At 36.1% G+C, this 23,706-nt stretch overlaps 1 protein-coding gene across 1 annotated transcript in view; it reads right to left on the bottom strand.

Annotated features, from left to right (window-relative positions):
* The window catches only part of ARAP2 (ArfGAP with RhoGAP domain, ankyrin repeat and PH domain 2), a 130,652-nt gene that overhangs the window by 96,301 nt on the left and 10,645 nt on the right, over positions 1-23,706 (bottom strand). Inside the window, exons 4-8 of the mRNA XM_059817809.1 lie at positions 20,450-20,535; positions 19,307-19,663; positions 15,825-15,894; positions 9,710-9,830; positions 6,684-6,865 (exon numbers count right to left, since the gene is read on the bottom strand). Of these exons, the coding sequence (XP_059673792.1) occupies positions 6,684-6,865; positions 9,710-9,830; positions 15,825-15,894; positions 19,307-19,663; positions 20,450-20,535 (816 nt within the window). The remainder of the gene's footprint in view (positions 1-6,683; positions 6,866-9,709; positions 9,831-15,824; positions 15,895-19,306; positions 19,664-20,449; positions 20,536-23,706) is intronic.

The raw sequence follows: 23,706 nt of genomic DNA on the forward strand, positions 1-23,706 counted from the left end.
ATCAATGAAATCTTAATAGCATAAAAACAAATAAACAAGAAAAATAAAATCCTCATATAGTCAAGGTTTAATTTAACTGCTTATAGAAGAGCTTAACATTAACTTTTTAATTTTTCTTTGATGGACTTCCTGTTTATGCCCTTCTCCATGTTCTTTAATATCTTGAACACCTAGAACAACATCGCACAGAATTATTTTTGAATGTAAAAGGTAGATCTCCCCTGTAAAGGTGGTCATGGACACATTTTTCTCATCGGATTCAACCACCTTACTTTAAAAAATGAATTTAAAATAATATGCTATTAATCTTTTTTGGAGTAAGGGTGCAATTAATCTAAAACTGAAGAAGTAATGGTTAAAACAACAACAAAACTTTCCCCCACCCAATATAATTTCCTGTAATCATTCATTTAGTATTGCATCACAAGCAAAAAAGGAAATTTTTAAGCTTTCTTACAGAATCCAAGTTATTTCCTACGTAGCTGTTTCTGATGTCATACACAGCAATTGATCTTTGCCATGGTTTTGAGTATGGATAACTGGAATTAATTTCTTGCCAAGGAACTGATGGAAAATTAGGAATACGACCTTAATCTATCATCCCAGCTACAGCTTGAGGCAAACAACCATATTTAAAAGAGACTGGATCATTTGCTTCAACTTCAAGTCACCAGTTTATCAGTATCTTAAAACACTTGTTCATATTAATCTTTCCCCCTCCATATATTTGGTATAGTTTGGGATTATTTTGTTTTTGTTTTCTAACATCTTGCTACAGATTTGTATTGTTCTGAAGTAAACAGTAAAGCCTGAATGAACCAAACAATGACAAAGGAGGACAAATGTTCTTTTTTTTTTTCCTGTCACCTCTACCTGCGTAAGGCATTCCAGGCCAGGCTCATTCATAGGTTTGTAAACATGTTTGATCATAGTCTGCACCAGCAATCAAGTAGAGAAGCTCTTTACAGAGCTTCCCAGTTATCATTACAAATAACAGCTTATCAACACAAAATCTCCAAAAAAGACAGGTGTTCTTGGGGGGGGGGGGGGGGGGGGGGGCGTGGATAAGAAACAGGGGGAACACAACAATACATCTTGTTTTCTCATTCTCAATAATTCCACCTTCCACTGCCCCACCCCAGTGCATATCAGAGACTTCGCTCTTCTCTCATTTACCACCTATTAACTATCTGAAAGGTCTTCCCACTCCTCTTCCCACTTTCTCTTGTTGCCTTTAATCCCCCACCTCTTTCCCTAGCTTCCTTTCCAAAACTGTCAGTTGCTTTGCTCAGGGTTCCTCATTAGATCTCAAAATATTTAAGCAATTATTTTGCTTTCTACTCAATTTACATTCAACTCCTCTCCCCAACTCTTCATTCATATTGCTGTTGCCATCACCTTGGATTCATTTTGTGTTCACGAATATTATCACAATGAAGAATCTAAATACATTAAAAAGGCTTTCTTATGCTGCTTTAGAATGACAAGTAATCATTACTACTCATCTTCAGAACTTCATTTCATAGAATGGTTTAGGTTGGAAGGGACCTTAAAGACCATCTAGTTCCAACCGCCCTGACATGGGCAGGGACACCTTCCACCACACCAGGTTGCTCGAAGCCCCATCCAACCTGGCCTTGAACACTTCCAAGGTTGGGGCAACCACAGCGTCGCTGGGCAACCTGTTCCACAGCCTCACCACCCTCACGGTGAAGAATTTCTTCATTGTATCTAGTCTAAATCTACCCTCTTTCAGTTTAAAGACATTACCCCTTGTCGTATCACTACATGGCCTTGCAAAAAGTCCCTCTCCAGCTTTCTTGTAGGCACCCTTCAGGTACTGGAAGGCTGCTAGAAGGTCTCCCCGGAGCCTCCTCTTCTCCAGGCTGAACAAACCCAACCCTCTCAGCCTGACTTGGTAGGAGAGGTGCTCCAGCCCTCTGATCATCTTTGTGGCCCTCCTCTGGACTCGCTTGAGCAGGTCCATGTCCTTCTTATGTTGGGGGCCCCAGAGCTGAATGCAGTACTCCAGGTGGGGTCTCACCAGAGGGGAGTAGAGGGGAACAATCACCTCCTGTGACCACGCTTCTTTTGATGCAGCCCAAGATACGGTTCACCTTCCATTGTTAGACACTTTCTACTGTACTTAATAGATCCTTTACTTAATATTTTTTTTAAGGGTTTCTCTTTCTCATCCATTATGTACACGATTATTAATCAGGATTACATTTTCTCCACGGAAAAACAGAACATTTCCTAATGAAAAATCCCCTTGCAGAGGATCATTATAAATTCCTATTGCTATTACCAAAAAGTCACAGACTTCTAAGTCTGCCCCTGAATCTCAGCCACTGGCACTGTATTTCAGAATCACAGAACAGTTTGGGTTGGCGGGGACCTTTAAAGATCCTCTAGTCCAACCCCCCTGCAAGGACAGGGACATCTTCCACTAGATCAGGTTGCTCCAAGCATTCCCCTTTAAGCTGGTGTTCTTATCTCTGTTAAGACACACATCTCTGTTCTTATGCACACAGAGATATATGCACACATCTCTTCTGTTTCCCTCCACTGATATTCACATAACTTCCTCTCTTTCAGAACGTCAAGCTCAAGCATCAACTTTGACTTGTCCTTCCATCTATCCCCTTACTGGTTCTCTATATTATCATACCCTTTGACATCTTCTACTTGTTTAATGTAATTTCCTGTAACGCATCTTTTGATGTTGTCCAGTTTTGCTTTAAATGCACCATTAGCATTAGAGAGGAAATGAAAATTACTAGGCATTCTCTTACTCGTTCACTCAACATGAATAAACATTCCCATCTGCCACGGAGAAAGCATTTCAATCTTTCACAAAACAAAAAACCCTCTAAAATCAATAAAAGCATTGAGCCAAAATGAAACAAGAAGTTTTTGATAAGAAATGGATACTCTTTCTTGTATATAACAAAGAAAATACTCATCACTATTCAAGTTTTAACTTGGAGTCATGCACAGAGGAAAAAAGTCACAAATAATTATGGCACACAGCCATACCTACCATTTCCCAGTCTCTATCTTTGGCAGAGTTTCCTCAAATATTCCAGGTAAACACATCTATTTCAAAACTGCCCAAGGCAGTAACAAAGAGGATCTTGAATTCTTTTTACCAAAGCCAAATCCTAGTGCAAACATTACGACACCTAGGCCCTTCCTGACTTTAAATACCAGTGAATCTTAAATACACCCTAGCAAAGGGGGTATATTCTAGTGGACCAGGCAAGCATCTGTCAGAGCCCTTCTGATGGTCACAGAGGGGAGGTTATCACTGGCACCACCACAGCAGACTGACATTTCAAGCCAGTGTTTGAGCTGTCATGAAGCATCAGATGACATGCTTTTATTTAAGCATGAATGATTTTGAAATAGAAATGGGAATTTCAGCAAGTTGCAGGTTGAACAAATTGATTCTGTACGATCTATTTTTCACTTTTGCTCCAGAGAGGAAGTTTAAGAAATTCACACTATGTGGAGAGTCAAAGAAATTGATGGTTTCATACTAGCACTACATCACTGCCAGAAGCTCAAGCTAAACCAATCACTTTTTAACTAGAAATGGGCCTGAGACATGATGTTCTGATCTCAATCTGAACTTCACAAAGTTCATGGTGGTTATGTTAGAATTTGGCATTTGGCTTAGGATCTTCTCCACTTTTAACAATGAAGAAAAATCTTTTAAAGTAACAGTAGTCTCTCCTCTATCAAGTTTAATAGAAATCAATAAATCAGCTTGATCCAATCTCATTTCAACATTGCAAGAAGTCTAAATAGGTGTCTTTTAGCACTGCAGTTATAATAAACCCCTCTAAGTCTGTCTGGGACTCGTTCTAGTATGGATGTGAATTCCAATATGAACAGGATTCGAGGGCATCCCTGGACATATTTGCCTGGTAATTACTGGCTAAAGCACAAACTTGAGACAGGGAAAGATTTTTAGAACAACAGAGCCCTCTAATGGATTAATGCTGTATTACTGTTTTTTTCTTCAGTGCTGCAGTAAAAATAATTTGGTTTTCAACTTGAAAATAAAGCACAAGAGGTACTGAGAGAAGAATTACAGACTATGAAAGGGTAAAAGACAGAAGCTATTTCTTCTGATTCCCAAATAGCCAGAAATTGTATAAAGAAAGAGACATTTGTTCAAACAGAGGATCTAAAAAGAAATCTCTTAGGACTATTTGATATGGTTTTAAGTACATAAGCTTTGGAAAGAAGCTGGTTTTGCACCACTGTTTGCAATTTTCATACACACAGAAGGAGCTGACAGGCTGGCAGCATGTCTAACCTTCATACTGTTTCAGGGCTTGATTTTGGTTTGCCTCTCCTGCACTGCAGTCAGTAATCTCTGCAGAGCATCCATGTAGTAGAAGGGAATAAACATCTAGTAGAAAGGCTGTATAAGTATGTGCTTTCATGATGAGCTAAAGCAAATCTGAAATCAATGGTGTTGAAAGGGCAGAGCTGATAAAACTTACCACACAGCTGCACAAGCAATAGATCCAACACACACGTGCACATACAAAATAGTAATTTAAAAAATTCTGTAAGAAAGGAAATTGATTGGGAAGGAGGTGGACAGGACGGCAGTCTTAGATTATCTTAGCTAGTCATAATCTGCATCCTGAAAACGTGTAACAGAGCAATCAAGAACCCTTCAACAGTGAATTGCTCTGGAACAGTTTTCTAACATAACAGCATCAGAAAAACTGATTCAGCATTGTGGGCAGAACTGGAAGTGCCCCATATCAACAGAGAAAGATCAAGGGACTACCTGAGGTAAGAAAGATGTTCCCAACAGTCATATGCAGGCAGAGTAAGAAAGAAGGAAGAAAGCAAAAATTGGATGCCTGGTACTGAGACTCTCAAGAGGGACTTAGCTAGTTTCATATAACCTACCACTCTGGAAAAGAAATTCCTCCACAAGTCTGTATACCTCATTTAAGTACCACATTGTCCCTTAATCAAGCAGCTCAGAACATCCATAAGGGAGCACTCCAAAGTATTCAGGGGAATAAGATGGATATGGTATTGATTCTGAAGGCAGAAGTGGCTCATTACAATGCACATCTACAAAGAGAGGACTCTCATCTCATCAATGAGAATGCATTCCAGGGATTATCACTGATGAAATATCTGGAAACACCATGATGGAATAGTAACATTGAACACTGCAGCACAGTGTGGATCATCCCATAGACAGAGACTGTAAAGTAACTTGGTCAACTTAATTCTGTCTACTGGAAGGATGTAAGAGAGCCTCAGTGAAGTAAAGGGTTTTGGAGTGTGTGGGGGTGGTGTTTGCATTTTGGTTTTGTTCCTCCTTAAAGATCTCTAGCTGTAGACTTTACTGAAATAAACAAAGTAACTGGCAGGTCATCTATTTATTACAATAATCAAGACTGAGGATTTCAGTATAGCTGAAGAGTACTGTGCTCAACTATGAAGACCACTTCCTCTCCATGGTGATCATTCTGCAAAACACATGTTGCAGGCTTAAATCCATAAATTGCATCAAGTTTTTGATCAGTTGGTTGTTCACTAACCTCAAAGAATGCACCTGACAAGTAAAACTTCCTTGGAGCACAGTAAGTAGAAAGAAAAAAAAAAAAAATAAAAAAAAAAATCAAAGCTCTTTCTCAGTTTCAAATTTCCTGCCATTCCCTGGGAAAGAATAGTAAGATCTAATATTGAACACTATGTGGTCCCCCAAGCCCATCTAAATAATTTCACACTAAAAAGGACAACAGGAGAGGAATGAGATCAACTCCAAAATGACAAGTCTTACTGAGAAACAATTCACATTTGAAACAGTTTGTCTGTACTCAAATTTGAGAGAACATGAAAACAAGACAAACATGTAACAACACCTCCCCCAAATGCCCTTCCAAGTTCCAGCTACTCACGGGTTATCGATTTCCTTACACAGAAATAACACCTTCCATTTAATGTCCTGCAATACTTTTCTTCCACTAATTCACACAGTCAGTCGTTGAACCCAATTATCCCCATTTATTCCCTATCCACAGCATCCTAAAGAGTTCCACAGCTAACTACTTTACATCATAATATATTCACGCCCAAAACAAAACAAAAAGCTCTCAATTTGGGGAGCTGAAATAATAGACTTAGTTCATGGTTTTTAATACTGGATTTGTTTAATATATTACAGTGCACAACAGAAAGTGGTCAATCTAGGTTCTTAAAAACACAAAGAACATCAGTTTTGAACATTTAGCTGAAGTATTGCTTAAATACCACAATCTACTTCTGTACAGCACACTTTCTAGAGCACTGTATTATAGGACAATGAAAACAGTGCACAAAATAAGCCTTCTGAATTAGTAGAGTGCTTATGACACACATTTTAAGAGTGAATTAATCTCAGCCCTGCCACTGACCTGTTGTGACACCAAGGCTTTTCACTTCACCTCACTATATATTCATTTTTCCATCATACGATAGATAAAATGATACTTCTGCTTTTCGAAGCCTTCTGAGAATTACAACAATAAAGTACTACATAAAAAGAGATATATGTTTATATTGATATGTACCTATTCATAAAGAGCCATCAATTTCCAACTCACTAGTTAAATTACCTTTATAAGCGTTCATTCACAAAAAGCATATGAAAAATTTACCTGCTCATTTTTGCAGATCCATACAGTATTCCCCTGAAGTAGAATGAAGATTTTGGCTTTGTACCCTTTCAGCTCAAGATATCCACTTTTCTCAGGGGTGACAGAAGTTAGAGACTGAGAGTTATTATCAGACTGCGATTTCAAGGCATTGAGCATTGTATTAACCCACTCATTCCTTTCTTCTAAACAAGAAAAAAAATTAGACAAAGACATATAGTTAAGCAGCAGCTCCATTCTTTCTCTACCACATTTGTTTTCCTCTTCTTCCTACTATGCTATGCTGGTTGATGGTATAGCTATACCACATCAGAGAGAACATCTACCTTGAAGAGGAGTTGGAAATAAAAATAACATGAGAGTCTGTATCAGTGGAGATATTAGCAAAGATAGCCATTCTATTAGCTCCCAACAATCAAAACACAAATAGAACAGTTATACAAACTGATGATCAAGATTCTTAAAATTAGGACTACTAGTTCTAAAATGCTGAATTTCAGACAGTTTAACAGCTGAGGTGGCAGACAGGTGGCATGTTCACCTTCTGGAAGCCAGATCAATGGGAAAGAACTACCAAAGTTATGTAAGCAAAACACAGGGAGCCTAAATATCATCTCTCACTACAGAGGCAAGCCATCCCCAATGCTATTCTATGTTTGGCCACACTTTTAAGCAGAAACATTTGGCAATTTACAATCTATTGCATTAAGGTGTAGTGGTTAAGCTTGATATTGTCAAGGGTACTGAGTAATCAAGAAAATGCATGTTTGAATATCTTTGCATGCATTATTAATTTAACATCTTACAAATACATGAACACAAGTAGGTGAAGTTATAAAGTTCCACCCAGTCTCATTCATTATGTCCAGATATTTCACCAGACTAAGATCAATATACTTTAATGCTGAATATTCTCAATTAATTAGACTTGCCCCATGCGATTGGAACTTCATTAATATTTCAATTGAAAGATTTGGGTCATAAAATATATTGGAGGGGGCAGGGAGGGAAGGAAAGTTCTAGCCACAGTATATATAAGTTGACATAATCAGTGTCGAACACTGCAAAGAGCGCCATTAAAACAGTAACATGCTTACTTCACAAGTCTCGTGTGCAACAAGAAGGAACAAACATACGAATTTAAGCATCAGAAAATAGTTTGAAGAAGAGGAAGATAGTAGCCAACAGACTAGCACAGGGAAGGTGATTCAAGTGTTCCTCTTCGAAGTTTTGTTTTAATACACACTCTTTTAAAGTACTTTGAAAAGATCACTGGAATATTTCAGTATTGTTGAGGGCATCAAATTACTCCAAAAGGGTTTTTTTAATGGTATCTCACTCCAATTAAACAAAATCTCACTGCATCTGAGCACATTATGCTCTAATTCATTGCTATCATCTAACTACTTCATTTTTTGCCCCCAAATGCCCCTAAACTTTCCAAAGCATTATATATAGAATTTTTCCCTCTAGATATTTAAATTAATCCAAAAATAGTGTATTTTTGATATATCAAAAAATAATAAAACAGACAACTGAAAGCAAACAAAATGAGCACTATAATCCACTGATTGCGGACCAACATGGGTATCAAGGGAAACAGATCAATGAAGACAACAATAGCATTCTTTATTTTAATACTCCAGCAGAAAGAAAGGAAAGTTAATAAATAAGGTCCACAGGATGAAATATGTATAAAAGTCTCCATTTCAAAATCTTTGAAAAGAAATTGAGTACCCTTCAAATAGTCGCAGAACAAATTCCCAACCACAAATCTACAGAAGGAATAGCATCAAGTAACAGTTTGTGCACATATCAGAAAGCAAGCAGGGTTATTTACATAATTTACTATGAATACATCATCCAGCTCTGGATACAGTAAGGACCAAATTACTTGTACAACACACATTTCTAACCTTAAGCGAACAGCTTTACAGACAGGCCACTACATCCAAAAAGGGTCATATACTAAATGAAAATGCAATTTCATGTATAACAAGTGGTTACTCTGAATATATTTTATAAGTCAGTATAAGCTGTTAACATTTTTATAGTATTCAAAGGCAATGGTCCATAAAGCAAATTATGGCCCTACAAAATGTATTGCACTAAGATGGTTATGTTCCAATTTATAAAAAAGTAAAAAAATTTGGAAGAGAAAAGCAAAAATAATAAAAATAGACATACTTTCTAACTCAGCTAAGAGCGTAAAAATGCCTGAAATGATTTGAGCTAAACCTGATAAGAAGGATTTGTTCACTGATGCTGCACTCCTGTTACAGCCTGCAGCAAATGTTTACAACCAAGCTATAACCCATAAAAATGGGATTTGATAATGGAAATGCTGAGAGACCCTTAGCTATAATGGGTCTGGCATGTACTGCTGTAAATACATATTGCATATCTTTTTTTCTAGGTATTCCTTTTTATTTGATTGTTTCCATAAATAAGTCATACATGCACTGATATTGATTCCACATATTACAGCTGTAGGTTGATAAAGCATTAAGTTAGAAGGCATACTAACTTCCCTACTACAATATACATTTGTATTCTCTATCAATACATAGCTGAAAACACTGTATAAGGCAGTAAATAAAGACACACAGAAAAACCCAGATTTCCTTTGATCACAGCATCATATTCAAGCCATCAACTTCATTGTTGCTCTTTGTCAATTTTACATCAAGTGGTGACTCTGAGCAAGTGGCTGAGAGCACACAGACTGTAAGAACTGCTAGTGATACCTGAGAAACAACCAGAAAATTTCATCTTTGGGAAGGACAGGGGAGCAGGCACAAGAGTTGGAAAACAGTATTCTCATTTTGATATTTTTAAAAGCCATTCCCCAACAATTTCAGTTGTTCTTACCAAGCTTACAGTTATCTCCAGTTTCACTCTGAGGCGAGAACAGCTGGATTCCAAAAATACTTCTGGTAATATAACAAGTTATATTTCACAAACATAATTTATCAGCAGTTATTACATGGCTTTTTGGCAATCATTAGAGTTATACGTGTTCTATTTACCTTCTTTATCCACACGGAAGACAAAAGTTCTATGGGATGTGACAATTTCAAATTTATTCTCCCCGTGAACTCTTACTGTTGCTATAGCAGAGAGTAGTATTATTCCTTTTGAGAACACTTCCTATAATAAAAATGCAATAGAAATAGTTAATAACTCTCATGGAATGTTAAATGTCTCTCAAGTAGGATTACTTGCCATGATGTTTAGGAAGTTCACATACACAGGCTGTACTCCTAGAAGTTCACCACACTATTAATAAAACTGCATCAATAAGTAAACCACTTCACTACCTTCACATCACCAACTTCACTGTTCTGGGTCTATGCACACCTACTGCCTTCTAAAATAGAGTAAAATCCCACAGTGAGATAGAATGCATATATTTGAGATACCACTTCATAAATTGTCTCATGACACTAATGCAAAATATCACACTCTCTTAAACATACAATTTTATGCCGAAGTAAATTACATTGACTATCTCACAGAACCATAATTAAAAAAATATACTACTTATACAATAGAATCAGACAAAAGAAAAAATTGTGCCTTCTCCAAGCAGAAAATTCCAAAGAATTTTTCCATTCCTTCCCCACTCCTTCAGTGGCTAGCCAATAAGTAATGTAAATTCACTGATTTTATCCCTACTTTTCAACTGAAAGGGGGTCATCACTCTCTGGAAAAATCCATTGCCCTGTCCTTACTAACTAGAATCCTCTAGCTTGGATCAGGTACGTACTTTTCTGCTTTAAGAGGTAGGAGGAGAACGATCTCTGAAAAACAACATTTGGCATCACAGAAAATTTTCCCAAAATTTGCTAATTTCCAACTAGGAATTGGGACAGATGAACTGAACACAAAAACAAGATCGGAAAAAGGAATTGCTACAAGTACTTTCTCCAAGTAGTTCATCTTTTAACCTAATTAACCTAACTATTCCAAACGAGGGGAGGAAGGAAAGCTCAAGGAGACGTGCAACACTTCGGAAATACTTCTGCACAATTCCTGGATTCCAGAGTTAACACTGCTGCTCCTGTCCCCACTATGCTTTGATCTAGTGGTTTTCTGACCAAGACAATTCAGATATACTGCTAAGATTTATGATCCAGATGCAGTAATAGCCCAAGGGCCAGCTCCCTGTTAAGAACTTGTACTGCAATAACTTTCCTCCCAAAGTATAAATTATTATAATAGACTTTATACACGGACTTAAGGAACCACTGTGAATGGTAAGCATGAAGGATACACAGGATTTTTTTTTTGTTTGTTTACCGAGTTTAATATACTACTGATTCTCAGCAAATTCACACTCTTACGTTGTTTCACTTCTAGGTACTAATATACATCCGTGAATGCAGTTTAGCAAATAAATAGAAAATGGAAATACAGCTGAAGTGAACATGTTACTATAATTACACGCAAGAGCTACTCTGTCACTCAGAATGTTCTTAGTATTGCACATCTATTTTCTTTATGGCTGTATTTGTTAATAAGTTTGGATGTTATGTTAACTACTGATACTTCACAATGGTAAAGGAAACTTACTACCTATGCTATTTCTAAAGGCATTCTGATATGATTATATTATGGTGTTTGCAGGCATCTACTGGCTGTATTTGGTACCGTAAGAGAATAATTCAGACTGCTGGAAGTCACAACTATTTTATTTTATTTGCTTTAAAAAAAGTCAGTTTCCTTTTAAGCTGAACATAGTTTTGGTTTTACTATTTAAACAGTCCTTTTTAAAGCTTTGTTCTCCAAGGAATACATATTTTCAAATACAGTTTAAACCGTAATAATTTCTCAATCTTATTTCTGCAGCAGCTACTCTTTCACATGCAAGAAATAATGCCTACTGTTAAAAAGCTCTTGTTGATTAAGATACAATTTCTTTTATTTCTTTGAAATACTCCAGACTAGAAATTAGGCAAATTATTTAATATAGAAAACAAAAAAAAGACAGCCAAGAACCTCACAGATATTTCTTCTGTTACTGAGAGGTGTACACCAGTTTTAGGGCTGCTAAAAAATTCTCTGACAGAACAATTTTCTAGTGGGGAAAGAAAAATGGGGTTTTTTTATACCAACTGCTTTGATGAAAACTTTTATTTTCAGATACAGCCCAGTGAAGTCCTCCTTGACAGTTGTGTTTCAGAGCTGAGCTAAAAGATCCTGGAAAACACTGTTTCGCACTGCTTTGGCTTTCCTTCCACAACAGATTAAATATGACCTATTTCAAGAATGACAATGATTCAACCTGTCTCACAGTGAATTTTATTCTTCTCATATGCAACATAACACAACAAAATGTTAAAGTTGTCCACATAAAAATGCAAGACTTTTTCCTAAATCATGAACACATTTGTCACTAAGATGTTTTTAAATAAAAACTTTCAATATAACCAGCAGTTTTTGCCTTACTATAAAGTGCATGTTAGAGCACCAGAGTTCTTCTGCCAAAAGTAGGAAGAAATTTGAAACAAAAACCTATGCATATTGGATAGCTGAAAAGAATTCTCAAATTTGACCTTCCTCTCTTTGGTTTGCTCTCATTTCAGTTAAGCATATCGTTAAGACAAAACCACATGGGATGTTGCTCTGACCACAGCAACTTGCTCAGGACCATGAACATAGAAGAAATGAGCAGCATCACAGATTCAAACAAAAACTGTTCCTAGATGAGATGCTGTTTGTAGAAGACTAAATATTTTTTTCATATATGCAAATATAAAGGAAAAAAAGACATATCTATCGATTAGAACTTGACGCACAACTAGAACAAGGTTAGAGAAATGTTTGGAAAATTAGGGTTTAAATCATTCAAAGAAGTGTTTAGGTGGGCTAAGTATACATTTTCAGGAATACTGCCCTCTGTGTCTTCCCTCCCCACCCTCCAGTTGTTGTGCTATCATTAGCCATGTAGCACACTTCCCCTTCTTGAGAACCTCACTCCTCTCAAGTTCCTAATTTGAATGACAAACAGAGCTTTTTCATATTGGTAGTGTTTTGGGTAAAATAAACAGTTTCATTCCACAGAGTCTACCCTTCTCTGCTTGTAATAATCAGAAAACTACTTTTAATTGATATGTGAAACCAAAAACTAGAACAATTCCTTTATAACATGCTTGTCTGTGTAGGAATGTCCTTGGACAAAAACACATTAGAATAGATGGATCTTGCCATTAAGACCTACAGTTAAAACAACAACTTCCCCATTTAAATATATATATATAACTAGCCATGTAGCTAGGACGAAGTACCCGCTGCCCTGCAATGAACTGTATAACTATCCCTGTCTTTTACCAGAATCGACTCCTGAGCTGCATGCAGGTTTTGATGGGTCTGCAAATAGTTGCTTACTATGTCAAGGTAACAACACACAAGCAACAGCAGGAATATGCTTGTATCCGTCTAGCAGGCAATATGAATACTCTGGGTGTGGCAGTAGTGATCCAGCAGAGACTACCAAAAACTCATGTTCCCCAGTGACACCACTGCTCACCCAACACAACCCCACTGTGCACTGAGAACTATTGGTAGACAGCTATGTTTTCCTCCTATCTGCAAGCCAGTCCAAGAGTTTCACCAACTCCTCGGTTCCCAGAATTTGCTTCAGGCCTCAGAGTTCTCAGACATATGAGGTTCTTAGCATATGCGACTCATCAAGTTAACAAGTCAGACACCCAGATTTGGTCAAATTGTATACACGCATAGACCAACCAGCATCTCTCTCAATCCCAGGAGTGTACTTGGACTCCAGGAAGAGGAAGCCAAAGAGGCTTCAGACCAAGCCTTTTGCAAGCTCCGGATAGTCTAACCTATCACAGAGACCTTTTAAATAGAGGATGCAGAGTTGGTAGCTTTCCATGCATCGTGTGACACAGTAAATATGCCCTAAGCAGAAGAGATTTCTGGAATCTCCTATGACAGACAAATGTATAACAGGTACTATTCTAGAGTAACTGACTTCCAAGTAACTTTTTCAGTGACCTTCCAAAAAAAAAAAAATCCCCAGTACAGATACAAGATTTAAAATTCAGTATTAGCATTTCTTACCCTACTTATGCTACAGACAGTGTTAAACAAATCCCAATGCTGTATTTTTCAAGTCTTTCTTAATGACTAACCCTGCTTTTCTGCTCCTCTGAAGTCCTGGGGCGAATACCACAAAGGGGTAACATTTTTTTGTCACTGCAATACAAATGTTATTCTGTTGTTCCCTTCATCTACACAGTCATGTCTTCTACTGTGAGTAAAGCAAAGTAAGCAAGTAAAAACAGATTGTTTCACGTTCCTAATCAGTAGGTATAAAGATAAATGTAAATAATTTTTTGAACTTGTTCTTAATTTCTCTGACGCTTCAGGAAATAAACAGTCTTCTCCTGCTTCAGTTCTTTTCCCTCCATAATCTGCTAAAATAGGTCCAATAGTGTGCATATTATAAAGCATCTATGGGACCCTTACTGATTACCACCACCCATCACACTGCCTGGGAACTTTTACGTGAAATTGTATTTTGTTCCTAAGTTAATATCCATCTTCAACAGGAAATGCTTTCCAGCATTTCAAATAACACACATGCATATAACCTCATCTCCACCAAACACACATATTATACAATCATCTATCACTTTTAAGCAGTTCTTCATTTCTTCCAAGAGGAGAAATTAATTAATCATAAAGCGAAAGATAAAGAATTTTGTAGTGGCCTAAAGTGGATTAAAGAGAAGAAAAATAAAAAAATAAAAAGAAATATTTTTTTTTAAAAAAATCATGCTTAAAGACAGGTCTCAAAAAAACCCCCAAACAATGTAGTTTCTGTTGTGAAAAAGTAGTATCTAAAGGTCAAATAAGTTTTCTGTAAATCTCAATTTCACAAAGGGAATACACTTTTTGTTGAAAACCATGATTTACAAATCCATTTTTGCATCACGTATCAGAAGTGAACTACTTTAATCAAAGCAACTCATGAGTTTGCAAATGTTTCAGTAAGATTTGGTCCTTAGGTATAGAAACAAAGAACAGCCACTGACATCGCAGTACTATGCTGATTTTAAAGAGATCCGTTCAAACATAACCTAGTCCAATGATATGTGATTATTCCTAGACGACAAAAAGGAAAGAGACTTTTTAATTAAAGAGTAAGCAAGTGTATGGGGTTTTTGGTTTTCAAGAGGTCTTCCATGCCACATTTAATTTCTCTCTCAAAATCTCCAGCATGCTGGAGACAAGACATACCACCATCAAAATAGCATTGGATCTCTTAAATAGTTTGTATGATCCTCTTCTGTTTTGCAGAATGCAGCAGTGTCACTCCTTCAATAAAGTAAGAATTTCTGATGATATCTACCTGAAAAGGTCACAAATACAAGCCCTTCTAGAAAACACAGAATCACAGAATCAGTACGGTTGGAAAAGACCTGTAAGATCATCGAGTCCAACCTGGGGGGGGAAAAAAAAAAAAAAAAAAAAAAAACAAAAAAAAAAAAACACAAAACAACACACAACATCAAAAAACCCACAACAAAAAAAAAAAAAAAAAAAAAAAAAAAAAACACACACCAAAAAAAAACACAACCACAAAACCCACGCCACACAACAACAATAACAAGCCACAACCCACCCAACACCACACAGCACCATGTCCATCAAGCTACATCCCACAATGCCACATCCACACGCTCCTTGAATACCTCCAGGGAGGGTGACTCTACCACCTCCCTGGGCAGCCTATTCCAGTGTTTCACCACTCTCTCAGTGAAGAACTTTTTCCTAATGTCTAGCCTGAACCTCCCCTGTCGCAACTTGAGGCCATTTCCTCTAGTCCTGTCACTAGTCACTTGGGAGAAGAGACCAACACCCACCTCTCTGCAACCCCCTTTCAGGTAGTTGTAGAGAGCGATAAGGTCTCCCCTCAGCCTCAAGAGGATGAACAACACATGAAGATCTGAAGGACACCTTGAAATATTTAATGACGTCTCATCGCAGTACTTTGCAATTGAAAATTAATTTAAGATGAATATTCATTTGCAATTCCTTCTGAATTTCTTCATGGTAACGTGTGTATTACACAGATGCATTTTGTCCCATACATGACCAAAACACGTCACTTACCTTTTCGTTATTGTAGTAAGAAATGCTGTCTCCATCGAACTTAACCCAGCGCTTTTGAAACATACATTTGCTGTAAATCAAAAATTAATACACTTAAAATTATAAACACAAGTAACACTGGCTTTTAAGAATATCTCAAGCACAAATTATAGAAAGGTCAAATCAAGTTTAGCTTCCTCTCTTTGGACCTAAACATTTTGAAAATTAAAATAAATCTTAGCCTTATCATATCTTTGCAAAAGGAGACTGCTGATTTCAAATATAATAAAAATATCTGCAAACAAGAAGTGCAGTATTACTGGACTTCTTTTATAAATCAGTATCTTCATGTTTTTAATTAATTCAGTTTCCTTTCTCTCTGTCTCCTGCCCATGTGCTCTATATCACATCTGAAGTGACAGAGGAAAAAGAACTTTCAATAATGTAATTTTGCTTGAAACTAACAAGGATGAGAACTGGCTATTTTTATTGCAGGCAAAGGAATATTCTGAACACAGAGCATACCTTTAAGTGTTACAAGCTCTGTAAGATACTTTCTAAAAAGGGAAAGCTGAGAACCTAAAGTGACCATTTCATTGCCATGTTTCTGAGAAGGACATCTCTATTTACAGATATCTTCAGTCCTCATAGGCATTACAGTATCTTCAGTAATCAACACCTCCTGAACACTCTTTTCCCTGGCTAATGAATAAATAGCGGTCACACCAAATCACTCAACAAGTACAACATAAAATGTCATTTTCCATCTGTGCTATCAGCTGGAGATCATTAATGAGAAGCTCATTTGATGATTTCAGTTTGCCATTAACTCATGCTCTATAAGGACTTCCCAAAAATTCTTTTTACATGAACCTGAAGTAGTCTGTTATGCTCATTAAAAATGTTGACAGCTTATTAGTTATCATCTATAAAAGTTTCAATTCTAAATTCTATTAAAGAAGTTAATTAAGAAAGAACAAAACCCCACTCTAACTTCTCCTTTCCCAATGTTATTTCCTTTCTTGCTAAATGAGTGCTCTGCTTTAGGATTAGTAGACTGTGGTAGTTTATCAAAACTTTAATCAAATAGCAGCTCTGGCTTAATTAACTTGTATTATATGACTACAATAAATCATCATTTTTCATAACCTGGAAAGGCCAACATAAAATCTACATTCCATTAAAATATCAATAAACTTCAAGATGATGCAAGGAAGAAAAAGTGAACGTAAGTGCCACATACAATATAAGTAAACTGAATGGCTTTACAATTTATAGCGAGTTAACTAAAAAGGTAAGCTATACTTAAAATGCACGATTCGTAGCAATGTAAGAAAACAGTATACATTCATTCCCCTGAGGAGACACAAAGTGACAGGTGTAAATAGGAGCTCTATAAAAAGAAAAGGTGGATGGGCAGGGGGCAACATAAAGAAACATTCAGTTGGTGGGGACTGAAATAAAATATGACAGTGCTTGCAGGGATGAAAAAGTAATTATTTTTTTTCTTTGGTTCATTTCTTTAAGTCTTCTGATATTTGAGAAATGGTATTGTAAGAGAAAGAACCAAAAAAATGTAGCATTCATTAAACCATGCTCTAAGAAAAAGTCCTTGTAATTCAGCCAAGGAATATCACTGGCTCAAAGCTAAGGACCCAGCAACTGTTCTACTCAGTCCTAACCAGTATTAATTTTGTGCTTAACTCATTATCTTTTTCAAATAATATATTCTCACACAGTACTTTATCTAAAGCCTTCACACTTTGTTCGCAACTCTATTCCTTCAAATAGCACAAGATGAGTCAACTAGAATAAAAAACTATACATTTTATCACTATTAGCTAACTGCCAAAAATGTTGTTTAAAAAAAGAAGACCAGTAAGTGAAATAAAACAAAAGTTAAAGTTAACTGTAGCTCTCTGAGAAGTCAATACTCTAACAAATCTAAAAAAGAGATGTGCAAATGCATATTATACTGGAAAAAAGTCTTTTGACTCCATGTATAATTATTCTTTGATTCTTTAACAAAACAATGACAATCCATAAATGTGAATTACACTTTTGAAACAACTGGGGGGGAAGCTTGAGCAGATTGAAGTTCCATAATGATAAAATAGGTTTATTAAACCAGGTTTATTCCTTCTTGTTATTCAGCTAGAACAATGTATCACTGTATCAACACAAATAAAGCCAGAATCAAAGAAATTAAAACTTGCTAGATGAGAACTTTTAAAAAGGAACAACAAAATAATGGAATTTGCTTTACAATAGAGCTCCTTCCAGTGGGCTCAAACCAGAATGTATTCTCAACCAATTTAATTCAATAACTTTGTCACTAAACTGAAAAAAAAATTAATTGCTGTACTAGTCACTGAGTAGTGATTATTATAGCCTCAAATAATGAAAGCAAAGGCCAAACAGTTTAATATCACCTTTCAGTGTAGTTAAACATACAGTCCTAAGAACAAAGAATGCAGAACTACTAAGGCTCTAGTAGAAGTACAGTAAAATAGATGGATTAAAGCACTAACAAGTACAACAGCTTTAATTTCTAGATGCTAAGTACTAGTGAAGATCAGAAATAGACTTAAAAAATAAAATAGTACCACTTTCAATATAAAAAGGAATTCAGAAGAAAGTCATAAGTACAACTGGAGAACTGGAAACTACAATTTAAAATGAAGAATAGTCTATTCAGTTTATTAACGAGGAGGTTACAAGAATTTCATCAGAGTTTGCAAGTATTTATGAAGGGAAGATCTGATAATAGAGTGCTCTTTAGTGTAGAACAATCTAAGAATAGCTGGAATCTAAAGTAGCATAAAATAAAAAACCTTTAAAAAATAACAGAAATTAAACATTAAATTTTGTATGGTTTTTTTAACCTACAAATGCGGTAAAGAGTCTATTCTCTTCTCTTTCTATTGTGTTCCTCTCTCCTCTTCATTATTTGAAATCTTAAAGCAAGACTTAGGCTCAGATTTCCTCCCATCAAACTTTAGGCACATCAATAAAGTAAACTAGGAGAAAATTCACCCTAGATGCATTTCTAAACTCAAAGCTCAACTTACACACACACAATTCTGAAATCAAGAGGACCTCCAGTAACAGTAATTACTAATTTATACATCCATGGCCAAATTGTTAAAGTAGTATTTCAGAATCAGAGTTTATTTTCACTTACTTTGTGGCCCACAGAAAATCAGCAAAAAATGTACAGATTTGAAATATTGCTACAAATTAATTTTATATTTTTCTGCTACAGTTCATGAGTGGTGATCAATATTTTTAATATTTTTCCTGAGTGCACCTCCTAAATGAACTTTAGAATAGGTAACATCATTAAAAACTAAGAATTCGGAAGAGCCCTACGCTCTTGCAACAAAAACAGTTCCCTTTCCTTTCCCACTACAAATAGTAAGCAGTGACCAAATACAAACTTAACAACTCTCATGCAAGCATACATCTTCACAATTATACAGTAAACACTGCAAATACCATACCTTTGAGGGGATAATTTATCCAGCCATCCTGCTTTAACCTTCTTTACTGATGGTCCATAAAAACAAGCATACGGTGTTATTGAATCATTTCCAACTGAAGTTTTATCTCCATCAAATTGCCAAAAATGCATCTGTTCACTGACCAAGCGATCCGAATCTCCACTTTGTATCTTACTACAAGATGCTGAATGTGTCTTGTCTTTATTTTTCTTTTTCTTTAAAGGCAAAGAATGTTGTTCCACAATAGAATATACAGATTCACTTTCAGAGTCTTCTGGTGCTAATGATTTGTGTTCCTGAGACAGGGATTCATTTTTCACAAATTCCTTTGTCTTCTCTTCCTGATTATTAAAGGAACTAGAAAGAAAAAGTGCATTTTACTCTTAATGTATTGCTACAATGCACAAATACATATAAATTATTAATTAGAACAAATATTGGTAAGAAATATTAGAAATATGCTTGTAACTTGTTTAACCATTGCAATAACCACAGACATGCTAAACACAATCTATCTTATAACTATGACCATACTGAATCATACTTTCTCCATTCAACAGGACTGGTAGCAAGGTAACACATGCTCGTTCCTTTAGAAGCCTGAACAGAAACTTAAAATTAATACTCCTTCCTCAGAAAACTAGCTTCATTCATTTTAATACTTTGGAGGACTTGCAGTATCACCTCTCTCTTCCCTCTCCCACCTCAACAGAAGTCTTCAGTCTGTACCTGGCTTAAGGAGAGCATTAGCTCCCATTTTGTCAAACCACTGGCCACTGCCCCATGACAGGAGTACAGAATGGTTTTTAGTTCAGTGTTTGGTTTTTTTGACTTTTTTTTTTTTTCTAATGAGGAGGTAGAGTATGAGAGTACTCAGACATGATTAGCTAGGAGACATATAAAAATAAAACTTGTGTCTTCCTTGTTCTGACTGAGGAAAAGAGGGACATCTTCCAAATCCACAAAAGACTGAAACAGTCTCAGGACAGCCAAACTTTGTCTCCAATAGCATGGGGTAAAGGTTCAAATAGGAGAAAAAAAGTAGTCACGGTTGTGCCATCAGAGGTAAAGATCACTTGTGATATCAGTAAATAACTCTTTCCTTTTTACATTTTTAATTTCTCTATAACTCTTATTTAATACCATAGATTCTTGTAAGAAGAATACTCTTCCTTCATTCCTAGATCTGATTTATTTTCACAAGTCAGGAATTCATTTCCATGAAGTTCCTAGAAAAGAAATATATCATAACCAACATTTGTACAGAAGTAGTAAGTGGTATTTAAATTACTGTAGACATAAATCACACACAAACAACAGCCTAACTAGCAAAGCTATTTATTCTTTGCCACATTTTCAAGTAATATGCATTTGAAAGATCATGTTTTTAAAAGTATTTTAAGAAATGTTTTTTCAGTATTTCCATTTTAAATAATAATATTCAGATAAAACATAAGCATAGTCTAAAATACCCAATACAAATTAAAGAAATATAGTGCATAGAAATACCAGTGCTCTGATTTTTCTTGAAACACAAGTGAATATTATTTTTACCCTGAAATTTTCTAAGCTCAAGAGCCACGTGCTGCACACATGTTAAGTATACCACTTATGATTCACCACTGCTAGCCTACCTTTCATATCAATACTTCTTCTCTGAATTAAATGTACAGCCTTCACAGTACACTAAAAATAAAATAACAGTAAATTCAAATTCCTACAGTAAGACTGAACTCAGCCATATCAAATGTATCTCACATTTTCTTGCCAAGCTCTTCTTCCTAAAAGGCACATCTATTAATGTTTGTTTAGAAACCTTTACCATAATCTGCTTGCAGTGTACAAAATGTCAAGTCTAGCACTGTTCAAGAACATTACATTTCACACTTCCTAAACTTGATCCAACAATCATATTGCATTACTAAGCTTCTCAATACTTGTCTTTCTTCCTTTTAAAAAAGCAAAAATATAATTAACATCTTCGTGCTTTCTGATGGAAGGATTTTAATTTACTCATTTAACCTTTGATGTGTTTGCCACGAAGCTGAAGGGTGGCAGAAAAAAGTGGATAAGCTTTCACAACGGTTGCCGTTTGTTTCCTGAGCAGCAGTACCTCATCTTGTACTTTAGGACTGTACCTTGGCAACATGAAAAGGCAACCTTAGAAAAGCCCATAGCCAAAAGTTGAGTATGTGTACACTGCAGCAAAAATTGTGGAAATCAGGCTGCTACTAGGATAAACCTAGGTGAACAGTCTGCCTTCCTTTGCCAGCCAGATCCATTATTAAAAAAAACCCACACCAGCAAAAACCAACCATCACCACCACCCACACACCAAACTATTAACTATGTTGTAGCACCACGGATTAGACACAAAAAAATAAAAAAAAAACCAAACAAAAAACAAAAACCACGCATACACCTCAAACTCAACAGAAAACTCAAAAGCAACCTACCCACTGCTTATCAAATATTTGGATTGCCTGGAATTTCACAAATTGAAGGGAAACAGCTGTGTCCCACTTCTATACAATAGTCAAGAGGCTAACGTCATCATCACTCAGGAAGCATCTTCAGAGTAAAAACAGTCAGTATCTTTTATCTTAATTTGCTTATCAGGATGCAACCACAAACCATACCCACTGAAGCTATGTGGTAGTACCTCTTCCTCCCTCTCATGAACTGTTACGATAACAGTTTTATGTCCTGCTTGTGCTCACTCCGCAATCTTCAGCACTTGGGCAAGTGAATTCAGGGAGCCTTGGAACTTCCAAGCAATAACCAAGAATTTCATTTCTATTGCTAGTAGATTTTAAAATGTAGAAGTCCACAAATGAAGACAGATTGTGGGGACAGGGAGATCTGTTTGCTCACAAAGACACATATTTCACCCAAATTAAATCTCAAGCATTTCCAATGCGGTGTTTACAGAATTACTCTGCAAGATGCTCAGACGAGACAAAACTCCCATCTCCCACCTCCTGCAAATCTCTGAGGTATTATACAAAGGTATTTAGCAGCAGCATTTTCTCCTGCAGACACCTTTATAGAGATAAGTATTTCTTAAAAGATAGGTGTATATATATTAGACAGAAACTGTCTCTAAATATGTACTGTTCTTATGCATAGGAAGCACCTACCCTTGAGGAAGAAATCTGGCTTCTGGATCCCAGACAGATGGAACTGCCTACTTGCAGCCCTGTATAAAAAAATCCTCTACTTTCAGTCAGGAAGTAATTCAGATGCGTTTTTTGGTTTTAGCTTTTTCTAATAGGTAGTCTTACTGATCACAATAGCAAGTCAGGAAACCTGAATGCTAAAACATGGGCGTCATGAAAAGTATCGGAACTGAGGCTACATTAAACAAAGACTCAATGCCATTCAGGACAGGCATCTTCCTTAAGAGATAGTGCCTTAGTCTTCTACTAAAGCTAATGTCACACAGTTCTGCTCAGGTCAATTCTTGAATCATGGTTTGGCAATACAATTTTATAACAGGTCCATAAATATAAATTCCTCCTTTTAAAATATTAAGTGTTCTTGTTTTAAAGTGGTAAGATTTGCAATCTGGCCAGCATTCCACACTACCACAATGCTTAGGAGCTCACATAGTTTACTGAAGTCATTATGCATGTTTAATTTAGTCTGACAGTCTACAGCAAGAAATAAAGCCAATACTTCGCTCTGGAGGCCTGAATTCATTAGAATTCAGTTTTTATGTGAAGGAATTCTAATATGCTCGACTCTTCAGTTGGACACAACAATAAATCGGCTCTAAAACATTTAGATTTTCATTTGTGTTATTTTTAAAGCAATGTAAAAAAAAAAGTTCCTTCTTCAGGTTGCCCTTTAGAGGTTTCTGCTTCTAGCTGTCTTTCTTCCTGACCTAAGTCAAAGGCATATTTTCTTTATAACCTTAATTCCCTGTTCTCTAATGCTCACTTACCTCCAGTCTATAGTGACTCATTACCTATTTCTACAGACACTTCCTTTATAAAAGTCTATAGAAGCCTTTTCTTCCTTACACCAATGAAACAGGAAGAAGGGTAACGGCAAACTTATAAGCCCTTAGAACAAACTTCAGTTGGTCCGTATAACAATTTGCTATGTTTTCTTGTATATAGACAAAGTATAGTCTCTTGTGAGGTTATCTTTTAAAATGAAGCAGCAGTTACAAGCCCTAAAATCTCAGATACTTTACAGTGTTATCTAAACTTTCTTATTTGTTCCTAGAATACTTGATACCTACTGAAAAAAATCAGGAAGTGAAATGTATGTTAGGACCTTTGTTTTATGATTCTTCTTTATGACCTTTGTCTGCAATTAAGTTCTAATGGAACCAAATTTAACTATGAAGTTTCCAACAGGCATGTGATAAATATAACTCAAACTATTCACTT

Source organism: Gavia stellata, chromosome 5, assembly GCF_030936135.1.
Source record: "Gavia stellata isolate bGavSte3 chromosome 5, bGavSte3.hap2, whole genome shotgun sequence".
In the NCBI taxonomy this organism is placed as follows: Eukaryota; Metazoa; Chordata; class Aves; order Gaviiformes; family Gaviidae; genus Gavia; species Gavia stellata.